Raw genomic sequence first — 23288 nt, 5'->3', positions numbered from 1 at the left:
AAGTATTTTTTTTCTCTCTTCAAGATTCTCATAATTATAACCCATAAAATTAAGTTAGACTTGTTTCTTATGTGCATTTATGATTTAATCAACGAGAGTATACTTTGAATGTCAAAATGCAATTTTAAGATAAAGCACTATGGAGAATAATTTCTTTTCCTAGTGAAATGGTGCACATTGTATTTTTATTTTGTTTTATTTCTAGGGATAATGACACAGAGATTTGTAGTAAAATTTTTAAGCTATAATAGTGGTAATGAAGAAGAATTATCTGGAAATCCAGGTAAGATGAGTGTATACCAGTCACTGATCTTACAAACGTACTTTAGTTCAACACTCCCAGCCATCAGGATGGTTATAAGTAACTCTCTCCAATTTTAGTTTCTGACTCTGACCTTCCTTTTTCTTTATTCTCTCTCTCTCTTTTTTTTTTTTTTTTTGGAGACAGAGTCTTGCTCTGTTGTCCAGGTTGAAGTGCAGTGGCGCAATCTCGGCTCACTGCAATCTCCACCTTCTGGGTTCAAGAGATTTTCTTGCCTCGGCCTCCTGAGTAGCTGGGATTACAGGTACACACCACCATGCCTGGCAAATTTTTTTTTAAAATCACACAACACAGGAAGGTTTATTCATCTGCTACTTCTCCAAAGGGAGGCTTGCAGGGTTGCTCACTTTAATATAATTTTTATATTTTTAGTAGAGACAGGATTTCACCGTGTTGGCCAGGCTGGTCTTGAACTCCTGACCTCAAGTGATCTGCCCATCTCGGCCTCCCAAAGTGCAGAGATTATAGGCTTGAGCCACTGCGTCCAGCCAAGATACACTTATTATGTATACACAAGCATTCCAAAATCTGAAAAAATCCCAAACACTTCTGGTCTCAAGCATTTCAGATAAGAAATGCTCAACACCTGTATGATACAGTTAAGACAAATATGGCTAAATGTTAACAGCTGTTGATTTTGGTGTGGCTGTATTGGTGTTCATGGTATTACTTTCAACTTTTCTGTACATGTGAACATTTTCATAGTAAAATATTGGAAGCAGTAAGTTGGATTAATACGAGATGGATGGAAATATGATCTAACAACAGACCTTGGGGTTGAATGGATTTACTAGAAAAAGGTTCTATTGAAAGGTTATGGCCTGGTGCAGTGGCTCATACCTGTAGTCTAAGCACTTTGGGAGGCTGAAGCAGGTGGATCACTTGAGGTCAGGAGTTGGAAACTAGCCTGGCCAACATGGTGAAACTCCATCTCTACTAAAAATGCAAAAAAATTAGCTGGGCATGGTGATGGGCGCCTGTAATCCCACCTACTTGGGAGGCTGAGGCAGGAGAATAGCTTGAACCTGGGAGGTGGAGTTTGCAGTGAGCTGAGATCACACCACTGAACTCCAGCCTGGGCAACAGAGTGATACACTGTCTCAAAAAAAAAAAAAAAGAAAGATTACTTTGGTTTACATGTCTTTTATGAGCCCCCGTGATAAGCAGTATTGTCATTCAGCAAGTGATCCGTGACTGGCTTGATCAGAACCTTCAGTGTCTCTTGCATGAGAGGTCCAAGACTGACTCATGCCTGCAATTTACTTTTCAGGTTTTATTGTTAAAATGTATTTTTTAAATTGAATGAATGTCCTTGTCTGTTAAAAAAAAAAAAAAAAAAAAAAGCACCCGGGCACGGTGGCTCACATCCGTAATCCGAGCTCTTTGGGAGGCTTAGGTGGGCGGATCACCTGAGGTTAGGAGTTCAAAACCAGCCTGGCTGACATGCTGAAACTCCGTCTCTACAAAAATATAAAAATTAGCTGGGCATGATGGTGGGTGCCCAGCTACTTGGAAGGCTGAGGCGGGAGAATCGCTTGAACCCAGGAGGTGAAGGTTGCAGTGAGCCGAGAGTATGCCATTGCACTCCAGCCTGGGCGGCAGAGCCAGACTCTGTCTCAAAACAAAACAAAAACAAAAACAATGAATGAAGGTGTGCCATCTTTCTCCCAAAGGTATTTTTGAAAGCTTCGCCTATGTATTTTCTTTCCTTTTGCATGTCTCTTGTGTTATTTGCTGAGTTAGGCTTGCTGTGCTGAAGTATAGGAGGAAACAGGCTCACGCTGCTTTGTTGTGTTTGTCTAGGTTACCAACTTGGCAAGCCTGTCCGAGCTCTAAATACCAACAGGATGAATAATGTCACGACTTTATATCTTTGGCAGTCGGGTAATCCGGTTTGGTCATTATCATTAGCTCTTTGGCAAACTGATGTTAGAAGTATTACCATATTTTGAATCTAATCAAGCAATCAATTATTTTAAAGCCCGGTTGGTTTATTTAGCAGAGAGGTACATGCTGCTGAGTAACAGTGGTAGTGGTTTTTCATGCTTCTACAGCTTTGTTTTTTTTTCTTTTCTTTTTTTTTTTGAGACTGAGTCTTGCTCTGTCCCCCAGGCTGGAGTACAGTGGCGCGATCTCGGCTCACCGCAAGCTCCGCCTCCCAGGTTCACGCCATTCTCCTGCCTCAGCCTCCCGAGTAGCTGGGACTATAGGCACCCGCCACCATGCCTGGCTAATGTTTTGTATTTTTAGTAGAGACGGGGTTTCACCGTGTAAGCCAGGATGGTCTCGATCTCCTGACCTCGTGATCTGCCCGCATTAGCCTTCCAAAGTGCTGGGATTACAGGCGTGAGCCACCGTGCCCGGCCGCTTCTACAGCTAACATTGTTTGCACCTGAAGTGCTGGTTGCTAGTAAAAGAGATTGAAATATGAGATTGGCTTGAGAGTCCCGTGTTATTGTTGCCTGTAGCCCAGGATGGTGCTAATTAGAGACATGAAAATAACTTCATTCTGAACTGCAGGAAATCTGTGCCTCAGTGGTAATGACCCACATCTGCCAGGGGCAGTGTCACATTCTGAAGAAACCACCGCTCAGGGTCTGGGAATTCTGATACAGAAAGGCACCTTCGTTCAGCTTTGAAAGGATTAGACTAACAGTGATCTCAGTTTTTGAAAACTATAAACTTTATTTCTACTGACTGTTTTCTGTTTTTCACGAAAAACTTTGAAGTTAATCTTTACTTTTATTTAGCAAAAAGTAGCAAGAGGATAATCTTTTTCTTTTATAGCTGGAAGGGGTTTGTGTACATCAGCAACTTTCAAACCCATTTTATTTGGAGAAGATGTCCTCTCTGGATGCCTGTTAGAGGTCGGGATTAATGAAAATTGTACTCAGCTCAGGTGAGTGTTTCATTGATGAATTTATCGGCAATGTGAATGGTTTGCCTAAAATTAATTCACTACATGAATATCAAAGACAACATGAATATGAAAAATTAGAGTCCATTAAAATGTGTAAAAGTGATAATAAATACAGACGTAATACAATTTAGAGTTGATTCAAACATCAATATGAGGGAAAATTGACCTTTTTCTTGGGACTAAAGCCAGTTCATCCACATTTAAGCAAATTTAATCCACATTTAAGCAGATTTCTCTGCCAAAGTTTGTTCAGCTCATTGGAACCTTTTTCGTTGTTGTGTGGGTTTTTCTGTTGAGATGGCAAGTCTCACTTTGTCACCTAGGCTGGAGTGCAGTGGCGTGATCTCGGCTCATTCAGTTTCTGCCTCCCCAGTTCAAGCAATTCTCCTGCCTTAGCCTCCCTAGCAGCTGGGATTACAGACATGCACCACCACACCTGGCTGATTTTTTTTGGTATTTTTAGTAGAGACGGGGTTTCACCATGTTGATCTCAAACTCCTAACCTCAAGTGACCTTGCCCACCTTGGCCTCCCAGAGTGCTGGGATTACAGGTGTGGGCCACGGTACCTGGCCTCATTGGAACCTTCTACTCCTAGAGTTATGAAAAAGGCCAGAGCAAAATATAATTGGGGTGATTAACTTTTTTTTTTTTCTTTTGAGACAGTGTCTCACTGTGTTGCCCAGGCTGGGGTGCAGTGGTGCAATCATGGCTTACTGCAGCCCCAACCTCCCTAGGCTCAGGTGGTCCTCCACCTGTCTTGGCCTCCTAAAGTGCTGGGATTACAGGTGTGAGCCACTCTGCCGGCCTATATTCTGTTTGTTGTTGTTGTTGTTTGTTTGTTTTTTGAGACAGAGTTTAACTCTTGTTGCCTAGGCTGGAGTGCAATGGCATAATCTCGGCTCACTGCAGCCTCCACCTCCCAGGTTCAAGTGATTCTCCTGCCTCAGCCTCTCGAGTAGCTGGGATTACAGGCATGCACCACCTCGCCTGGCTAATTTTGTATTTTTAGTAGAGACGGGGTTTCTCCATGTTGGTCGGGCTGGTCTCAAACTCCCGACCTCAGGTGATCTGCCTGCCTCAGCCTCCTAAAGTGCTGGGGTTATAGGTGTGAGCCAGTGCGCCCAGCCTCATTTTTTTTTATTTATTTATTTTTGACAGTAGCCATACTGATAGATACTAAGTGATATCTCATTGTGGTTTTGATTGCATGCATTCTTTCTGGCTTGTTTTTTGAGACACGGTCTCACTCCATACCCAGACTGGAGTGCAGTGGTGTGATCACAGCCCATTGCAGCCTGACCCTCTCTAGCTCAGGTGATCCTCCCACTTCAGCCTCCTGAGTATCTTGGAGTACAGGTGTGTGCTGCAATGCCTGGCTGATTTTTCATGTTTTTTGTGGAGATGGGGTTTCACCATGTTGCTCAGGCTGGTCTCAAACTCCTGGGCTCAAATGATCCTCCTGCCTTGGCCTCCCAAAGTGCTGGGGTGACAAGCGTGAGCCATTATGACCAGCCTGCGTGCATTCTTACACACGTTTTATCTGTTACATATCCCAAGATGTGTAGTTCTTTGGGAAGCAGGAAGAAAATGGGGGAGACATTGAGAAGTTAAGGAAAACTGGTAGAAATTATTAGCAGCAGCTCCTGATTATGGGTTGTGAGGCCTGAGTCCATGGGCAGAGTCCCTCTCCTGCAGTTCATGAGATTTGTACCCTCCAGTGACAGTACTGGGAAGGAGGGATGCTACGTTCCAACTCTTAGTCTTCATTTAATTTTATGACTCAAAATTCCAGCTAGATATTTAGGTTACTTTTACTGTTGGATCACTCTGGCCTACAAATTTATCCTGGTAACTTGATGTGTGCTCTAACTACCTCCTAAGTTTGGTGACAGTCGGCAGTCTGTGAACCACGTGATTCCTAACTTAAGTTGCTAACATTTTTTTTTTTTTTTGAGACAAGGTCTTGCTCTGTCACCTAGGCTGGAGTGCAGTGGTACGATCTCAGCTCACTGTAGCCTTTACCCCACAAGGCTTATGCGCTTCTGCCACTTCAGCCTCCCGAGTAGTTGGAACTATAGGTGCACGCCACCATGCCTGGCTAATTTTTGTATTTTTTGCAGAGGCAGGGTTTCACCCTGTTGCCCAGGCTGGTCTTGAACTCCTGAGCTCCAGCAATCCTCCCACCTCAGCCTCCCAACGGGTTGGGATTACAGGTGTGAGCCACTGCACTCAGCTAAGTTACTAACATTTTAAGTCTAAAGTAGAAGATTGCTTCTGTATGTCCTCCCCCAGCTGTGTAGGTCCATCCTGGGAAGGCCATCAAACACACCTAGTCCATGGGTGACATCCAGCCAGTTTTTAATGCCAGTTCCTCTGGCAGTTTTTTATTTAGGCACTCGGAAGTGAAACCCGGACATTCACTGGAAAGGACTTTAGGACAAGACCTGCTGGCCATGAGCTAAGAATGCCTTACTCTTTTGCAGGGAGAATGCTGTTGAAAGACTTGATTCATTAATACAAGCGACTCACGTTGCAATGAGAGGCAACTCCGATTACACTGATCCTAGTGATGGCTGGCTCGAAATAATACGTAAGTCAAACCCGGGTATAATAAAGCCTGTAACTTGGTTGCTATGACTACCAACTGTAGTCTCAGCATTAGAGCCCAACCCAGTAGGTCACCTTCCTGAGGCTTAACTGTGGCTTAACTGCACATCTGCCCAGGGGTTAGCTCTCCAGTCAGGAAACTTGGCATATCTTTTTCTTCTTATTCATGATGACTTTTTTTTTTTGTTTTTTTTTTGAGGCATTCTGTCACCCAGGCTGGAGTGCAGTGGTACAATCATAGCTTATTGCAGCCTCATCCTCTCAGGCTCAAGGGATCCTCCCACCTGAGCCTCCCAAGTAGCTGGCACCACAGGTGTGCACCACCACATCTGGCTAATGTTTTGTATTATTTGTAGAGATGGGTTTTGCCATCTTGCCCAGGCTGGTCATTAACTCCTGGGCTTAAGTGATCTGCCCACCCCAACCTCTCAAAGTGTTGGGATTACAGCATGAGCCACTGTGCCTGGCCAACAACAGTCTTTGTAAAAGAAAGTCTAGGCTGGGAGCAGTGGCTCACGCCTATAATCCCAGCGCTTTGGGAGGCCAATGCAAGAGGATTGCTTGAGGCCAGGAGTTTTTTGTTTTTTTTTTTTTTGAGATGGAGTCTTGTTCTTGTCACCCAGGCTGGAGTGCAGTGGCACAGTGTCGACTCACTGCAACCTCCGCCTCCTGGGTTCAGGAGATTCTCCTGCCTCAGCCTCCCAAGTAGCTGGGATTACAGGCGCCCGCCACCACGCCTGGCTAATTTTTGATTTTTTTAATAGAGACGGGGTTTCACCATGTTGGCCAGGCTGGTCTTGAACTCCTGACTTCGTGATTCACCTGCCTCGGCCTCCCAAAGTGCTGGGATTACAGGCGTGAGCCACCGCACCTGGCTGAGGCCAGGAGTTTAAGACCAGCCTGGGCAACATAGTGAGACCTTGTGTCTACGAAAAAATTTTTTAATTTAGTTGGGTGTGGTGGCATGTCCCTACAGTCCCTGCTACTTGGGATGCCGAGGAAAGAGGATCGCTTGAGCCTAGGAGTTTGAGGCTACAGTGAGCTCTGATTACACCACTGTACTCCAATCTGGATGACAGAGCAGGATCCTGACTCTAAAAACAAAACAAAACAAAATAAAATACATTAAAACAAAGTCCAAGCGAGGTTTTAAGATTTTTAGTGCACTTCAGTTTGAATTGCTGTTTTTGATTGCCAGGAATACAGGCATTTGAGAATTGACTTTGTAATTTATAAAGCTAATTTTGTTAACTTAAAAGAAAATAAAGTGATTGAAAATATTGTGATAGAAGCCAGACACAAAAGACCACATATTGTATGGCTCAATTTATATGCAATGTCCAGAATGGGCAATGTATAGAGACAGCAGATTAGTGGATGCTGGAGGTGGAGGAGTTGGGAGGAAATGGGGAGAGACTGCTGTGGGTAAAGGATTTCTTCGCAGAGTGATAAAATGTTCTAAAATAGAATCTGCTGAGTGTTACACAGCTTTGTGATTATACCAGAAACCATTGAATTGCACACTTTAAGTGGGTGGATTGTATAGTATGTGAATTATATCTCACTAAAGTGGTCAAGAAAGAAAGTAATTAAGGTGCCACAGATCTAATAATAGCAGGGATCATGGGGGCGAGATAAAAAGACTTGACAGCCCAGTGCCTTTGGCCAAAGGAATTTGCAGTGTTGAACTGGCAAGTAGATCGTACACAAAGGGAAGAAGATATACCACACGTACATGGAATAAAGGTAAACCCGACTTTAAAACTTCTTCACCAGGCCCGATTTCACCTCCGAATCCAAAATGTCTTTAGAGTCATGGAGATCCAGCTCATCGGGTTATGTTGGAGAGGCCTAAGGTCCCAGTGAGTTTTGGCAGAGCTTGAATGAAAACCTGGAGTTCCAACCTCTTTCCTCTGTTCCCTGGTAGCAAGTTAGGTAACGTCTTCCCAGTTTCTTGGGGAGTCTTGAGTGTGTAAATACTTGGAACAGAAAGCTTTTTTAATTGAGCTAATTAATGGAATTGCCTTTTGGGACCAGAAAGTGCCCAATGAGTGTGTGCATCTGCTTTGCCCCTGCCCTGCTCTCCCTGCAGATGCTGCTGTGCCCCCTCTCCTCTGCCTGGGGGGTGGGGATCAGCCCTCTGGATCCTGCCCTCGCCCTTTGCATCCCCTCTGAGGTCAGCTAGGCTCAGTGGGCTGGAATTCACACAAGGGCCCATACGGACACATATCTGTATTGTGCCCACTCCTTGTGATTGGGGTCACGGTGATGAGGACCCTCCCTTCCCCCTCTGTGGTCATGGATCATGTGATATGTCTGTGAGCTCAGGGTGCCCCAGACCACTCTCTGACTTGGGGAGGGAGTCCTGTTGGACCCGCATCCCAACGGGGCACTCAGGCTGCTGTTTGCTCATCCAGCTGGTGCTCAAGGCACTGGGCCCAGACCTAGATCCTCATTTGCAAACGGAACCCAGAGGTCGAGCTTGTTAAGCCCTGGACTCTGCCACCCAGGCCAGCTGGATAGGCTGTGGAATGACCCTGAGGGCTGCAGAAAAGTCAGCACTTGGGAAAGAAACCATAGGGAAAATGTCCAGACAGAGAACCCAGGTTGATGAGGTACGAAATCAGTGTGGTGATGACATTTTGTTGCCTTCAAGGTGGAAAGAATTAGCTTTTATTTCATGTCTGAGCCAAAAAGCAACCTTGGTCCAGGTTAATAAGCAGAAGAGAAGTGGTGTTGACACATGTATAAGGAAATTAGACATAAAACAGTGTTACTGACCTTCGGAATCCCTGAAGGAGCAAAGAACCCCCTTCAGAGGAGCCATAGAACCTACCCCACTTCCTCTCATTGACCTTGCTAGGTTTTCTCCAAGATGAATGAATATTAATTTCTCATTCAATTTCATTCTCTTCCAATTGTATTAATACGATAGTAACATTAGGAAATTACTTACTTTAATACATACTAATTAAAGTTGTCAGTATGGATTTTGTTTTATTATTATTTTTTTTCAATTATTACCTTTTTTTTTTTTTTTTGAGATGGAGTCTCACTCTGTCGCCCAGGCTGGAGTGCGTGGCACGATCTTGGCTCACTGCAACCTCCACCTCCTGGGTTCCAGTGATTCTCCTGCCTCAGCCTCCCAAGTAGCTGGGATTACAGGCCCCACCATCACACCTAGCCAATTTTGTATTTTTAGTAGAGATGGGGTTTCACCATGTTGGCCAGGCTGGTCTTGAACTCCTGACCTCAGGTTATCCACCCACCTCGGCCTCCCAAAGTGTTGGGATTACAGGCGTGAGCCACCATGCCTGGCTGATTTTTATTTTTATTTTTTGAGATGAGGTTCTCACTCTGTCGTCCAGGCTGGAGTATAGTGGCACCAGGCCATCGTGGCTCACTGCAGCCTCGACTTCCCAGGCTGATGCAATCCTCTCACCTCAGCCTCCTGGGTAGCTGGGACTACAGGTGTGTGCCACCATGCCTGGCTATTTTTTTTTCTCTAAGAGACAGGGTTTTGCCATGTTGCCCAGGCTGGTCTGAAACTCCTGGGTTCAAGCAGGTGCTTCTACCTCAACCTCCCCAAGTGCTAGGATTATAGGCATGAGCCACTGTGTCTGGCCTAAAGTTGTTAGTATGGATTTTAAATGTCTTACAGAGCTTCCACTAGAACTGTGACTGCATGGAATAACGATGGCATTTTACTGCAATTATATACGTTTCTGTTAAAAGGCTGGGTAGATTTCAGTGAGAGCTTGGAAACTGAATCATGACTTATGGCTTTAATATGTGGGTCAGGGCTTTTAAGTTCCAGTGACTGGCTAACATAGGAAACTTTTTTTCTTTTTTTTTTGAGATGGAGTCTCACTCAGTCGCCAGGCTGCAGTGCAGTGGCACAATCTTGGCTCACTGCAACCTCTACCTCCTGGGTTCAAGCAATTCTCCTGCCTCAACCTCCCAAGTACCTGGAACTACAAGCGAGCACCACCACGCCCAGCTAATTTTTGTACTTTTAGTAGAGACAGGGTTTCACCATGTTGGCCAGAATGGTCTCAATCTCTTGACATCATGATCTGCCCGCCTCAGCCTCCCAAAATGCTGGGATTACAGGCATGAGCCACTGCACCCGGCCCATACAAGGAAACATTTTAAACACAATTTTTATTTTTATTTTTTTTATTTTTGTTGTTGTTGTTGTTGTTGAGACAAAGTCTCGCTTTGTCGCCCAGACTAGAGTGCAGTGGCCGGATCTCAGCTCACTGCAAGCTCCGCCTCCCGGGTTCACGCCATTCTCCTGCCTCAGCCTCCCAAGTAGCTGGGACTACAGACGCCCGCCACCTCGCCCGGCTAGGTTTTTGTATTTTTTAGTAGAGACGGGGTTTCACCGTGTTAGCCAGGATGGTCTCGATCTCCTGACCTTGTGATCCGCCCGTCTCGGCCTCCCAAAGTGCTGGGATTACAGGCTTGAGCCACCGCGCCCGGCCAACACAATTTTTATTAGTGCCATCCTATGCCTTGTAGACTTTAAGGGATAACACAGTTATGGAGTGACAAGTAACTAGAGCCTGTAAGAGACTAAAGCCTCACTGATGTGATGCCTGCCTGATATTATTCCCCATTTTGGTTATTATGACATTGTAGGAAAACTTATCACATTATATCTTTGAGAAGTGCCTAACTTAACATTTCTATAGGTGTAGCTGCCCCTGACCCAGGTGCAGACCCACCGGCTAGCAGTTTGAATGGCATCTGCCTGGACGTTCCTGCTCGGCTGAGCATCCGCATTCTCATCTCGGATGCTGGTGCAGTGGAAGGGATTACTCAGCAGGAGATACTTGGCGTAGAGACAAGGTATGATCACATCTTGGATCACTGTAGTTTAGAGAGAGTCAGGAAAGTTGAGAGTGTTCCGAACAATAGGGAAACGTTTGTTTAGAAACTGATTATTTATTTATAACTTGCAATAATTAGCAAGATGTTTATATGGACATATGGAATATGTATGAACTATGTGTATAATGGAGACTTATTCTCACAAGTATTTATAAAGCCATGTGTAAGAGAGTCTGCAAGGTATTTTAGGGAGTACAAAGATGAATAAAGGGCTACTTATTGCTAAGTACATTTTGAAATCCATGAATGTAACTGATATGCTGGTCAGATAATATTGTCTGTGGTTAGAGACTTTGGCAGCAGATAGGTTCAAATCACGGCTGTCCCACTTAGGAGCTGTGCGGCACTGGCCAATTACTTAACCTTTCTGAGCTGTAGTTTCCTCCTCTGTAATATGGTGATAATACCTTTATGTAACAACCCTCTATCAGATTTTTTTTTTTTTTGAGATGGAGTCTTGCTCTGTCTCCAGGCTGGAGTGCAGTGGCAATATCTCTGGTCACTGCAACTTCCGACTCTGTGGTTCAAGTGATTCTACTGCCTCAGCCTCCTGAGTAGCTAGGATTACAGGCATGTGCCACCACATCCAGCTAATTTTTGTATTTTTAGTAAAGACAGGGTTTCACCCTGTTGGCCAGGATGGTCTCAATCTCCTGACCTCGTGATCCACCCACCTTGGCCTCCCAAAGTGCTGGTATTACAGGCGTGAGCCACCATGCCCAGCCTGCCTCCATCAGTTTTAAGTGACAGGTGCCCAGTTCATACTGACTGAAGCAAAAAGGGGAATTTATTGGTTCAAGTTCAGAGTAATCCACATACAGCTAGTTCATGGTTCCTGGTTCCAGTGTGGTCAGGGATCTTTTTGTTTTCGTGTCTCAGCTCCTCTTCCTTTGGGTTGGCTTCATTCTCAGGGAGGTTCTCCTCAAGAGATGGCAAAGATGGGCACTAGCAATCCAGGCTGATGTCACTGCAGCAAGTCCAGTGGGGAGAAAGCCTCTTTCCTCCTCTTTTCTTTTCTTCTTTCTTTCTCTTTCTTTCTTTCTTTCTTTCTTTCTTTCTTTCTTTCTTTCTTTCTTTCTTTCTTTCTTTCTTTCTTTCTTTCTTTCTTTCTCTCTTTCTCTCTGTCTTTCTGTCTTTCTCTTTCTTTCTCTCTCTCTCTCTCTCTCTCTCTCTCTTTCTCTCTCTCTTTCTCTCTCTCTCTCTTTCTCTCTCTCTCTCTTTCTTTCTTTTTTTTTTTTTTTGAGACGAAGTTTAGTTCTTGTTGCCCAGGCCGGAGTGCAGTGGCGCCATCTCGGCTCTCCCCAACCTCTACCTCCTGGGTTCAAGCTATTCTCTTGCCTCAGCCTCCTGAGTAGCTGGGGTTACAGGCATGCGGCACCACGCCCAGCTAATTTTGTATTTTTAGTAGAGATGGGGTTTCTCCATGTTGGTCAGGCTGGTCTTAAACTCCCGACCTCAGGTGATCTGCCCACCTCAGCCTCCCAAAGTGCTGGGATTCCAGGCATGAGCCACCAGGCCCGGCCCCTCCTCTTTCTCAAAATAGATCTGGGCAGACTTTCATTGGTTCAGTTTGGGTCATGTGCTCCTTTCCGAACCAATCCCTATGACTGGGGCAATGGGCAGCTCTTATTGGCTAGGCTCAGGTGATGGGTGCACCTCTGGATTAGGGCCAGTCCCTTCTGGTCCGCTGAACTGGGAATGGAGAGTGGTGACTCTGCAAGGGAAAATGGGAGTGCAGTTACCACCTTCGCAGTACTCTTTTGAGGATAACACGAGATGGTGTGTTGCAAGCAAGTTATCTCTGTGCCTCGAACGTGGAAAGCCCTCAATAAGTGGCTAGCTGCTGCTTTTATTATTATATCGTTTGAGAAAAACAGGTGATGAAGAAAGGTACCTTTGATAGCACCTGTATAAAATGCACTGGCTGGAGAGGAGTGAGACTGACAGGACTGGCAGATGTCACCGGGCGACAGGCCCATGAGGGGTTATTAGGAGTTTCTCTTCTCCTTGGATCTGTCTGTCGAAATGGACAAAGACAATGGACAAATACAAAGAAAAAACAGCACAGGTAGAATGTGAAACTTCTTAAGAGAACCTCAGGTTGTATTGTGATTGCATCTGTTACCTGCTGTTCTTGGTGGAATAGAACTGAATGGTGGCTATGCTGACCATGTGATCTTTCCCTCCTAGGTTCTCCTCAGTGAACTGGCAGTACCAGTGTGGGCTTACCTGTGAGCACAAGGCCGACCTTCTCCCTATCAGTGCATCTGTCCAGTTTATTAAAATTCCTGCACAGTTACCCCGCCCCCTGACAAGGTACTCCAGTTGGTCACCTAGTGGACATTAGGAAGCAGAAAAATATATATTTGAAAATTGGAAGTTTATTCCTTTAATCAAGTTCTGATACTTTTTCACTTGTAGTTTTTGTAATCCTCTAAAATGTTTTCTAGATTCCAGATCAATTATACAGAGTATGACTGCAACAGAAATGAGGTGTGTTGGCCGCAGCTTCTATATCCATGGACTCAGTATTATCAAGGTAGGGTGAAACAGATTTCTATGACCAATTATGTTATGTCAGTTTTAAAAACAATTTAAAATGATATCTAAATGTTACAGAAAACGTAAAACATATAGAAACTTAAAAAAATTTACAGATAATATTGCCACTTGGAAGTGATCACCATTACTGTTGAGGCTTAGTTTATTTCTACCTACACTGTTTTTTTTTAGACAGAGTCTTTCTGTGTCACCCTGGCTGGAGTGCAGTGGCAGAATCTCAGCTCACTGCAACCATTGCCTCCTGGGTTCAGATGATTCTCATGCCTCAGCCTCTGGAGTAGCTGGGATTACAGCACCAACACACCGGGCTATTTTTGTATTTTTAGTAGAGACGGGGTTTCACCATGTTGGCCAGGCTGGTCTCGAACTAGCTTCAAGTGATCTGCCTTCCTTGGCCTCCCAAAGTGTTAGGATTGCAAGAGTGAGCCACCACGCCCAGCCTATACCTACACTGTTACCACAAGAGTTAAGAAATACTGCTGCTTAATTTTGTCCATTGTTTTTCAGGGGAGCCGCATTCTCAATGTGTTGCCAAGGGCTTACTGTTGCTGTTGTTCCTCACATTGGCCATGTTTCTCAGCAACCCCTGGACCAGAATATGCAAAGCCTATAGTTAGACAACCACCTGGCCTTTTTTTTTTTTTTTTTTGAGATGGAGTTTTGCTCTTGTTGCCTAGGCTGGAGTGCAATGGCGTGATCTCAGCTCACCGCAACCTCCTCCTCCTGGGTTCAAGCGATTCTCCTGCCTCAGCCTCCGGAGAGTTGGGATTACAGGCACGTACCACCATGCCTGGCTAATTTTGTATTTTTAGTAGAGACAGGGTTCCACCATATTGGCCAGGCTGCTCTCGAACTCCTGACCTCGTGATCCACCCATCTCAGCCTCCTAAAGTGCTGAGATTACTGGCATGAGTCACCGCACCTGGCCTTTTTTGTTTTTGTTTTTGTTTTTTTTTGAGACGGGGTCTCACTCTGTCACCCAGGCTGGAGTGCAGTGCACAATCTCAGCTCACTGCAATCTCTGCCTCCCAAGCAATCTTCCCACCTCAGCCTCCGGTGTAGCTGGGACTACAGATTCTCCACCACGCCTGGCTGTATTTTTGGTAAAGACGGGGTTTCGCCATGTTGTCCAGGCTGGTCTGTAACTCCTGAGCTCAAATGATCTGCCCACCTCGGCCTCCCAAAGTGCTGGGATCACAGATGTGAGCCACTGTGTCCGGTCCATCTGACTTCTCAAAGACTTTAGACCTTGACTTCAGTGATTTGTTGTAGTCTTGTATGCTTCTCTATAAAATTTTAATAAATGAAATGTCTTATTTTTGTAGAAAATTTTTATTAAGTGCCCTGTGACTTTAATTCATATATGTAGCTATCCGATGCAGAATGAATATTCTCATCACTGGCCTGACTGAGTAAAATGCATGAGAAGAACTCAAGAAATGTTAGAAATTTTAGCTTATCACAAATTAGTTAAAGTCATAGGAGTTTTATTTATACCAGAGAGAAACAGTCTTTTCTTTAGTTTTTAATACATTCGTGTTGATTGATGTTTCCCATATTCCATAGAAAGGATTAAGAATTCTTAAAAATGTATATAATACAAAAACACAAAATAATTGATGGGGAAAGATGTGGGCGCTGCAGGAGGAAAATAAGAGAAAAGTAAAACAAAACCAGGGGCACATGAAAGCGCCCAAAATATATGCCAAAGGTTGTATTTAGCAGAAGCATACCCCTGATTCATTATTTATTTATTTATTTTTTAGAGACAGGTTCTCCCTCTGTTGCCCAGGCTGGAGTGCAGTGGCATGATCACAGCTCACTGTAAACTCAAACACCTGGGTTCAAGCGAGTCTCCCCCAGGTAGCTGGGACTACAGGTGTGTGTGCTGCCACACCTGGCTAATTGTTTTTTTTTTTTAGTAGAGATAGGGGTCTCGCTATGTTGCCTGGCCTGGTCTCAAACTCCTGGCTTTAGCAGTCCTCCCACCTAAGCCTCCCAAAGTGCTGGGATTACCAGCAGGAGCCACCATGCCCAGCCAAGACCCCAGTTTACAAAAAACGAAGTATGATTAGCTATAGGAATTATGAAATCTATTCATTAAAAATTAACTGGTTATCAATGAAGGACAGTTTTTCCTAGCTGAGTCTAGGAATTTCTCCCATGGGTCGTCACATGGGGACAGTCAACCCCACTCAGTGGGAAGAATGGATTTTTTTTTTTTTTTGAGACATGGTCTTACTCCGTTACCCAGGCTAGAGAGCTGGGGAGCAGTGGCACAATTACGGCTCACTGCAGCCTCAACCTCCTGAGTTCAAGTGATCCTCCCACCTTAGCCTCCCAAGTAGCTGGGACCACAGGCTTGTACCTGGCTAGTTTTTGTATTTTTTTTTTTTTTTTTTTTGTAGAGAAGGGGGTCTCCCTGTGTTACTCTGTTACCCAGGCTGTTCTCGAACTCCTGGGCTCAAGTGATCTACCTGCCTCAGCCTCCCCAAGTGCTGGGATTACACATACGAGCTGCTGTGCCCAGCCCTGGAACAGGTGTTTTCAGCCACGGCCCTACAGTGGCCGCATAGCACGTTACCTGCAAGTTTTCTTGTGTGCCAGGTAGTCTAGTTCCAGATGGATTTTGTATGTTATTTAAGCCTAATTTTGAAAAATGATTATTTTCCCTTTTATACCTTTTTGATTGAATTCCTAGTGCCTGCTGATAACCCAGGACCACATAAAATGTGCTGTTTCATCTTCACTGCAGAGTTCCTGCCCAGGGGGAATTTCAAATTTTCCTCCAGTCTTAAGTCCATTTTCAAATAGGGGGATGAGCTAGTCATTGCAGAGGTCGTAAGTTTCTGCATGATGAATTTTAGCATCTGTACTGTGGTGGTGTTGGGCCTTCACCCCACCCCTCCAGGGCTGACTCAGAAATCTGGGTCAGTACTGGACTAATGGAGCTGGGGTCTGAGTCAATTATTGTCTGAACTTCAGCCGTTTGAATTCACCTTCACAGTTCTTACTGTATCTTTTGTTGTTGTTGTTGTTTCTTTGAAAGAATAAAAGACAGAATGTCACTCTTTTGCCCAGGCTGGAGTCCAGGGGTGTGATCTCTGCTCCCTGCAAGCTCTACCACCCAGGTTCAAGTGATTCTCTTGCCTCAGCCTCCTGAGTAGCTGGGACTACAGGTGCCCACCACCATGCCTGACTAATTTTTGTATTTTTTTTGTTTTGTTTTTTTGAGACGGAGTCTCGCTCTGTCGCCCAGGCTGGAGTGCAGTGGCGCGATCTCGGCTCACTGCAAGCTCCGCCTCCCGGGTTCACGCCATTCTCCCGCCTCAGCCTCTCGAGCAGCCTGGATTACAGGCGCCCACCACAGGCCCGGCTAGTTTTTTGTATTTTTAGTAGAGACGAGGTTTCACCATGTTAGCCAGGATGGTCTCGATCTCCTGACCTCGTGATCCGCCGGCTTCGGCCTCCCAAAGTGCTGGGATTACAGGCATGAGCCACCCGCCCGGCCAATTTTTGTATTTTTTTTTAGTAGAGACAGGGTTTTGCCATTTTGGCCAGGCTGGTCTCGAACTCCTGACCTTAAGTGATCCACCCACCTTGGCCTCCCAAAGTGCTGGGATTACAGGAGTGAGCCAGGGCGCCCAGCCTGGTATAACTAGCTTTGGATTTCAGATATTTATGGAAAATAAATTTAAAACTTCCAAATGACAGGTAATTTAGCCTGATTTTGTGAGGACGACTTTTGTACTTAAAATAGGGAAAAAAACTCAGTTTGGCAGTAGAATGAGATCTGGGGTGTCTATGGTTTTAACTTTTCTAAGTTTATATTAACGTTTCTATATGCATTCATGAACTATTTATTGAGTGGCTACTATGTGCTGGGGCTTGGAGATACCGCAGTGGCAGAAACATTGTCCCCACCTTGGTGGAGCTTCCAATCTAGCAGGGAAGACTGGCACTAACACACAAGATAATTTCAGATGGTGGCAGGTGCAGTGAAGGAAACAGAACAAGGATGTGACTCCAAAGTAGAGGGGCCAGAGACAGTCTCAAGGGAGGGGATATGTGAGCAGAGACTCCTGCTTCCCAGTTGGTGTGGGGAACACACACTGGGTGCCGTGTGATTCCATCGACAGGACAAGCCTGGAGCTGGCAAATCTATCGAGACAAAATTGTCCTGTGGTGGCCAGGCCGGGCGGGAAGGGGAGACTGCAACTGAGCAGGAGTCATCTTGCGAGGTCAGTGGGAAACGTTTGAAAATTGGATTGGGATGCTGGCTGCACACTCTAACTTCACGAAGAAGCCCAGGATCCGGCCGGGCGGCGGCTCACACCTGTAACCCAGCGCTTTGGGAGGCCGAGGCGGGAGGATCGCTTGAGTTCAGGAGTTCGAGACCAGCTTGGCCAACATGATGAAACCCCTTCTCTACAAACATTTTTTAAAAAAATTAGCCGGGTGTGGCCGGGCGCGGTGGCTCAAGCCTGTAATCCCAGCACTTTGGGAGGCCGAGATGGGCGGATCACGAGGTCAGGAGATCGAGAGACGATCCCGGCTAACACGGTGAAACCCCGTCTCTACTAAAAAATACAAAAAACTAGCCGGGCGAGGTGGCGGGCGCCTGTAGTCCCAGCTACTCGGGAGACTGAGGCAGGAGAATGGCGTAAACCCGGGAGGCGGAGCTTGCAGTGAGCTGAGATCCGGCCACTGCACTCCAGCCTGGGTGACAGAGCAAGACTCCGTCTCAAAAAAAAAAAAAAAAAAAAAAAAAAAAATTAGCCGGGTGTGATTGTCGCACTTCTGTAATCCCAGCTCCTCCAGAGGCTGAGGTGGGAGGATCGCTTGAGCTCAGGAGGTCAAGGTTGCAGAGAGCCGAGCTTGTGCCACTGCACTCCACTCTGGGCCACAGAGGGAAACCCTGTCCATAAAAAAGCAGCAGCAGGGCCGGGCGCGATGGCTTACACCTGTAATCCCAGCACTTGGGGAGGCCAAGGCGGGCGGATCACCTGAGGTCTGGAGTTTGAGACCAGCCTGGCCAACATGATGAAACCCCGTCTCTACTAAAAATACAAAAAAATTAGCTGGACGCGGTGTCGCGCCCCTGTAGTCCCAGCTACTCGGGAGTCTGAGGCTGGAGAATCGCTTGAACCTGGGAGGCAGAGGTTGCAGTGAGCCGAGATCGCGCCACTGCCCTCCAGCCTGGGCGACAGAGCGAGATTCTGTCACACACACACACGGCAGCAGCAGCAGCACACGGTCGTGCCCTAGGAACGGGTGAGCTTCGCGGCGTGCACACTCGGCGAGACTCCTCCAGGTAAGCCGGGGAGCCGCGCGGGATGCAGCTCTGCGTCCAGTCTAGCTGAGCTACAGCGGCGGCGGTCGTCCCCGCCGGGTTCGCGCTGGTTGGCCCTGCTGCCACGGCGTGCGGCCGCAACCTCGGGCGCCCATTGGTTGGCCGGCGGGGGGGACGGGACGCGGGGGCGGAACCGGAACCGGCGGTAGCTCGGGGGCGGGACCTCGCGGACTGCTGTGGCGGCAGCTGGAGAGGGATCCGCGGTGGCAGAACCGGGGGCGGCCGCTGCAGCCTGGAGCCCCACGGTGCGGGGCCGCGGCCAGGCCACAGGAAGAGCTCGAGGCCCGGGCCGCACCGGCTGAGTGTGTGGGCCTGCGCGGTTCGGAGCCGCTGCCGCCCGTCGAGCCCCTCCGGGCGCGGGTCGGCCCGCCATGGGGTCCCTGTTCCGGAGCGAGACCATGTGCCTGGCGCAGCTCTTCCTGCAGTCAGGCACGGCCTACGAGTGTCTCAGCGCCCTGGGCGAGAAGGGCCTGGTCCAGTTCCGAGACGTGAGTGTCGCCCGGGAGACGCGGGCCGCACCTGCTTTCCTGGCGCTCCCCATCCCGCGCATCTCTGGGGCCCTCCCGCGGGGAGCAGCGAGGAAGGGCGCGCCCCGGCCCCATTGCCCAGATGGGGAAGCTGACGCCCCAACTCAACGGCCAAAGCTTCCCGGAGCGCGGGGCTGACTCCAGGGTCGCCGGCCGTCTGTGTGGTCCGCTGTTGCTTTGCCCCAGTTAGTTAGGATTTCCCCTGTGTGGTCTTCATCGGCTCGGGGCACCGAGCTTAGCGGGAGAACAAATCCCACAAAGGCCTCTTGGAGTCCTTTTGGAACTTAACGGGGGTGAGAGGGGCGCGTTAACCAAATAAATACGTCAACCAGAAAATGTTTGCCGTAAAGAAAAAACGGGTTGGTGTGAAGGTGATTCGGGTGGGAGGTACGTTTGAAGGGGTAGTCAAGGAAGCGTCCTGGAGAAGGTGATATTTTAGCTGAGACCCAAATAGAAAGGAGCCAGCCTTGGGGAAGATCTGGGGAGAGGGTCCTCATTGGAGGGAACAGGAGGAGCCCAGACGGAGCCTGAAATGGGGAAAAGCTGTCATCTTGAGGAGAGGGAATTTTGTCTGTTTTGGTCACTGATGCGTAATGCTCTACATACTATTGTGTGTAAGGACTTAAGAATTCAGTCATTATTTGTCGATTGGAAGCTGTCTCCCCAGAAAGTAATAATAAACATTTGTTTGTCTGTCTGTCCATTTGTTTATTGTTTGTCTCCACCAAGGACTGTCAACCTCTGAGAGTAAGGACCTTAACACAGTCCTTGGCAGTCATTGGCATCGATAGGCATTTGTTGAATAAACAGGCTTTTCTTGACTGCCCGCTATGTTCAGGCACTGTTTTTGGTGCTGGGGACTCGGTGGTGAACAAGGCAGACACAGTCCCTGTGTTCCTGGAGCTCCCAGTGTGGGAGGAGACAGATTAAACACACTCTGATTATAAGCTGTGATAAGTGCTAAGAAGGCAAAGAACAGGGTGTGGAAGGGAGACCGTGAAACAAGTACTTACTGACTGAATTGAAATCCACTCAGGCGAACATTTTATTTCCTGGCCACCACTTTCATCTCCTGACTGTTCCCCTTGATCTTCCTAAGGTGTCCTTAATTTCAAAAGGGAACAGCCCTACCCCAGATCTGATATCCGTTGATATCAGATATCTAATACCAGATCAGCCCCATTAGGCAGTTGCAAAGTCATGGAGAAACTCCTGAGTGACAGGCGAGGGTGCAGGTAAGATGCAGGGCGGTTCCTGGTTCCTGGAGCCACTTCTGCAGTTGTACCCATTCACCTGGTGGATGCTGCCCTGAGCTGTGAGTAGCACCCAAAAGATTCAGGCAGCAGTTGCAGGCGCAACAGGCTCCTACATTTGTAACAGGTGGATGTTTTCCATCTGGTTAGTACTCAAGCCAAGACACTTACCACACTTCAGTCTTACAGGTTTGAGCAAACGCACTAATCACTACAAAGATTCCAGTTTCAATAAGCGCCACTACCTCCGGTCATAGAGTGTACCTGGGATCCTTTTTAACTGAATGTCAGTGAAAGGAGAAGAAAGTGCTGTTCGTCTTTTTCCAGAAGGAAGTAAAACTAAGGTTGCTGTGATGAGCTCTTGTGTGGTGCTAGGTTTTCAGTGTATCTTCAGCCTGAGTTTCCTACTGACTTTGTGGTGACCAGATGAGATCACTGTTAGTAACCCTTGCAAGGGAAAGGGGTGACTTCCGTGGTGACAGCTAGTGGGAAGACCTGGAAAAGAAAGGTCATTCAGCTGATGGGGAGGACTCCCTGAAGGGAAAGTTCTCACTTTTGTAACAGTTCTCAGTCTAAGAACAGGTTTCCTCTTTAGTCCTTCAGCTGAAGTGGGAGTATCAATGGGTGTGAATATCAGGACAAACAGCACCAGGTCTCCTCTGCCGGTTTTACTAGGTTTAATGTGCCTTGAATTGAATCTACATTAAAATATACCTTATTCCATTAGCCCTGAATTAGGGTGCTGCTCTAAAAGGGGGGAAAAAAACCCAAATTTGTAAAAGAACCCACGCAATAGAAAACAAAAGTTAATATGGCTGGGTGTGGTGGCTCACGCCTGTAATCCCCGCACTTTGGGATGCCAAGATGGGCGGATCATGAGGCCAGGAGTTCGAGACCATCCTGGCCAACATGGTGAAACCCTGCCTCTACTAAAAATACAAAAATTAGCTGGGCATGGTGGGGCGTGCCTGTAGTCCTAGCTTCTCTCAGGAGGCTGAGTCTGGAGAATCACTTCAACCCGGGAGGTGGAGGTTGCAGTGAGCTGCGATCGCACCACTGCACTCCAGCCTGGTGACAGGGTGAGACTCCGTCTCAAAAAAAAAAAAACAACAACAAAAAAGTTAATATATGTAAGCTGGGGATGGTGGTGTATGTATGTCAAATCCATGTTTGTATTATTGCCACAGAAATTTACCTCTTTATAAATAAAGATTCTACTATTTGTTAGAAACATCATGTCCATTTAGAGTTAAGTACTATTTGATATTTTTTTTTTTTTTTTTGAGACAGAGTCTCGCTCTGCCGCCCAGGCTGGAGTGCAGTGGCCGGATCTCAGCTCACTGCAAGCTCCGCCTCCCGGGTTTACGCCATTCTCCGGCCTCAGCCTCCCGAGTAGCTGGGACTACAGGCACCCGCCACCACGCCCGGCTAGTTTTTTGTATTTTTAGTAGAGACGGGGTTTCACTGTGTTAGCCAGGATGGTCTCGATATCCTGACCTCGTGATCCGCCCATCTCGGCCTCCCAAAGTGCTGGGATTACAGGCTTGAGCCACCGCGCCCGGCCTCTATTTGATATTGAAGGAAGAAAATGGAAGCTGAGAAGTCGTATCGTATCCTGCGACAGCTTTAGACACAGAACTTCCTTTCCAACAAGTTCCATAGAACTAGATTGTGTCTGAATCATTAGCAACTTGGAAGTGGTTACTTTTAGTTTGACCTCCAGAAATGAATGAGAAGGTGATAAACAGGAGTGAAATTAGAATTTTTATCTTTCTTCTGGTTAATTCTTTTTAAAAAAGTCCCCAAAAAATGAACAAGAACTGAACATTTGGGGTAGACACTTATCAGGTTGAGCAGTTTCATGTCAAGTTGTAGCTTAACTGTTTCTTGAGAGTGTCCAGTACAAATCCAAATGGAATAAAGATAAATTTTGTGTCTTAAATGGCTTTCAACATGAATGATTACTGTAAATTTTTAAGGTGTGAAAGTAATAGATGTCCATTGTGAGAAATGTGGAAAACATAATAGGAACATAGCTTGCATGATCCCAATGCCTAGAAATTAACTTTAACTTTTTGGCTAATATTGGACAATCAACATTTCTCTAATAATGTTTAAAAATGTCCATATATGTGTACTTTTATATAATTTGAACCACACTGAAAACATCCTAATCTGCTTTACACAGAAATCATGACTAACTTCCTAATTTTATTGAATGTTCTTTTACAACTTTTAAAAATTGTTTTAAACTTTGTATTATAAGAAGTAGAGGGAAGAGTACAGTGTACCCCCATGTACTCATAATGTAAATTTAGTTTTTTCTCACCTCCCAGACTAGATCATTTTGAAGCAAATCCAAGATAAATAATTTAACTTTTCAACAGGTATCTCTAAAAGATAATATATATATATTTTTTTTGAGATAGAATTTCAGTCTTTCACCCAGGCTGGAGTGCAGTGGTGCGATCTTGGCTCACTGCAACCTCTGCCTCCCAGATTCAAGTGATTCTCATGCCTCAGCCTCCCGAGCAGCTGAGATTACAGGTGCTCACCACCATGCCTGGCTAATTTTTTATTTTTAGTAGAGACAGGGTTTCGCCATGTTGGCCAGGCTGGTTTCGAACTCCTAACCTCAAGTGATCCACCTACCTTGGCCCCCCAGAGTGCTGGGATTACAAGCATGAGCCACTGGGCCTGGCCTAAAAGATAAAAAATTTTTTAAAAGATAAAAAATTATTACCAACATTTTACTCGAAAATTTAAATAACATTTCTTAATATAATCAAATACCTTGTCATTTAAAATATCATTTTTGATAAGTGCAGAGTCATCAGTTATATGGCT

The 23288-nt window shown here is 46.3% G+C and overlaps 2 protein-coding genes across 4 annotated transcripts in view; both read left to right on the top strand.

Moving 5' to 3' along the window:
* Nucleotides 1–14621, top strand: part of LOC105493893 (tectonic family member 2) — a 37408-nt gene extending 22787 nt beyond the window's left edge. For 2 of the 3 annotated variants that reach the window (XM_011761856.2, XM_011761850.2), the window contains exons 11-18: nucleotides 206–283; nucleotides 2126–2206; nucleotides 3110–3221; nucleotides 5727–5833; nucleotides 10548–10704; nucleotides 12937–13062; nucleotides 13197–13285; nucleotides 13816–14621. In XM_011761856.2, the coding sequence (XP_011760158.2) occupies nucleotides 206–283; nucleotides 2126–2206; nucleotides 3110–3221; nucleotides 5727–5833; nucleotides 10548–10704; nucleotides 12937–13062; nucleotides 13197–13285; nucleotides 13816–13925 (860 nt within the window). In that variant the 3' untranslated portion in view covers nucleotides 13926–14621. The remainder of the gene's footprint in view (nucleotides 1–205; nucleotides 284–2125; nucleotides 2207–3109; nucleotides 3222–5726; nucleotides 5834–10547; nucleotides 10705–12936; nucleotides 13063–13196; nucleotides 13286–13815) is intronic. The other variant, XM_011761866.3, reaches the window with a different exon arrangement.
* Nucleotides 14622–18834: 4213 nt separating this feature from the next.
* LOC105493880 (ATPase H+ transporting V0 subunit a2) overlaps nucleotides 18835–23288 on the top strand; it is a 56025-nt gene continuing 51571 nt past the window's right edge. The window contains exon 1 of the mRNA XM_011761831.2: nucleotides 18835–19149. Within this exon, the coding sequence (XP_011760133.1) occupies nucleotides 19033–19149 (117 nt within the window). The 5' untranslated portion in view covers nucleotides 18835–19032. The remainder of the gene's footprint in view (nucleotides 19150–23288) is intronic.

The sequence above is a fragment of the Macaca nemestrina genome, chromosome 10, assembly GCF_043159975.1.
Source record: "Macaca nemestrina isolate mMacNem1 chromosome 10, mMacNem.hap1, whole genome shotgun sequence".
Lineage (NCBI taxonomy): Eukaryota > Metazoa > Chordata > Mammalia > Primates > Cercopithecidae > Macaca > Macaca nemestrina.
The sequence above is the reverse complement of the archived record's forward strand: the minus strand, read 5'-3'. Positions and strand labels throughout refer to the sequence as shown.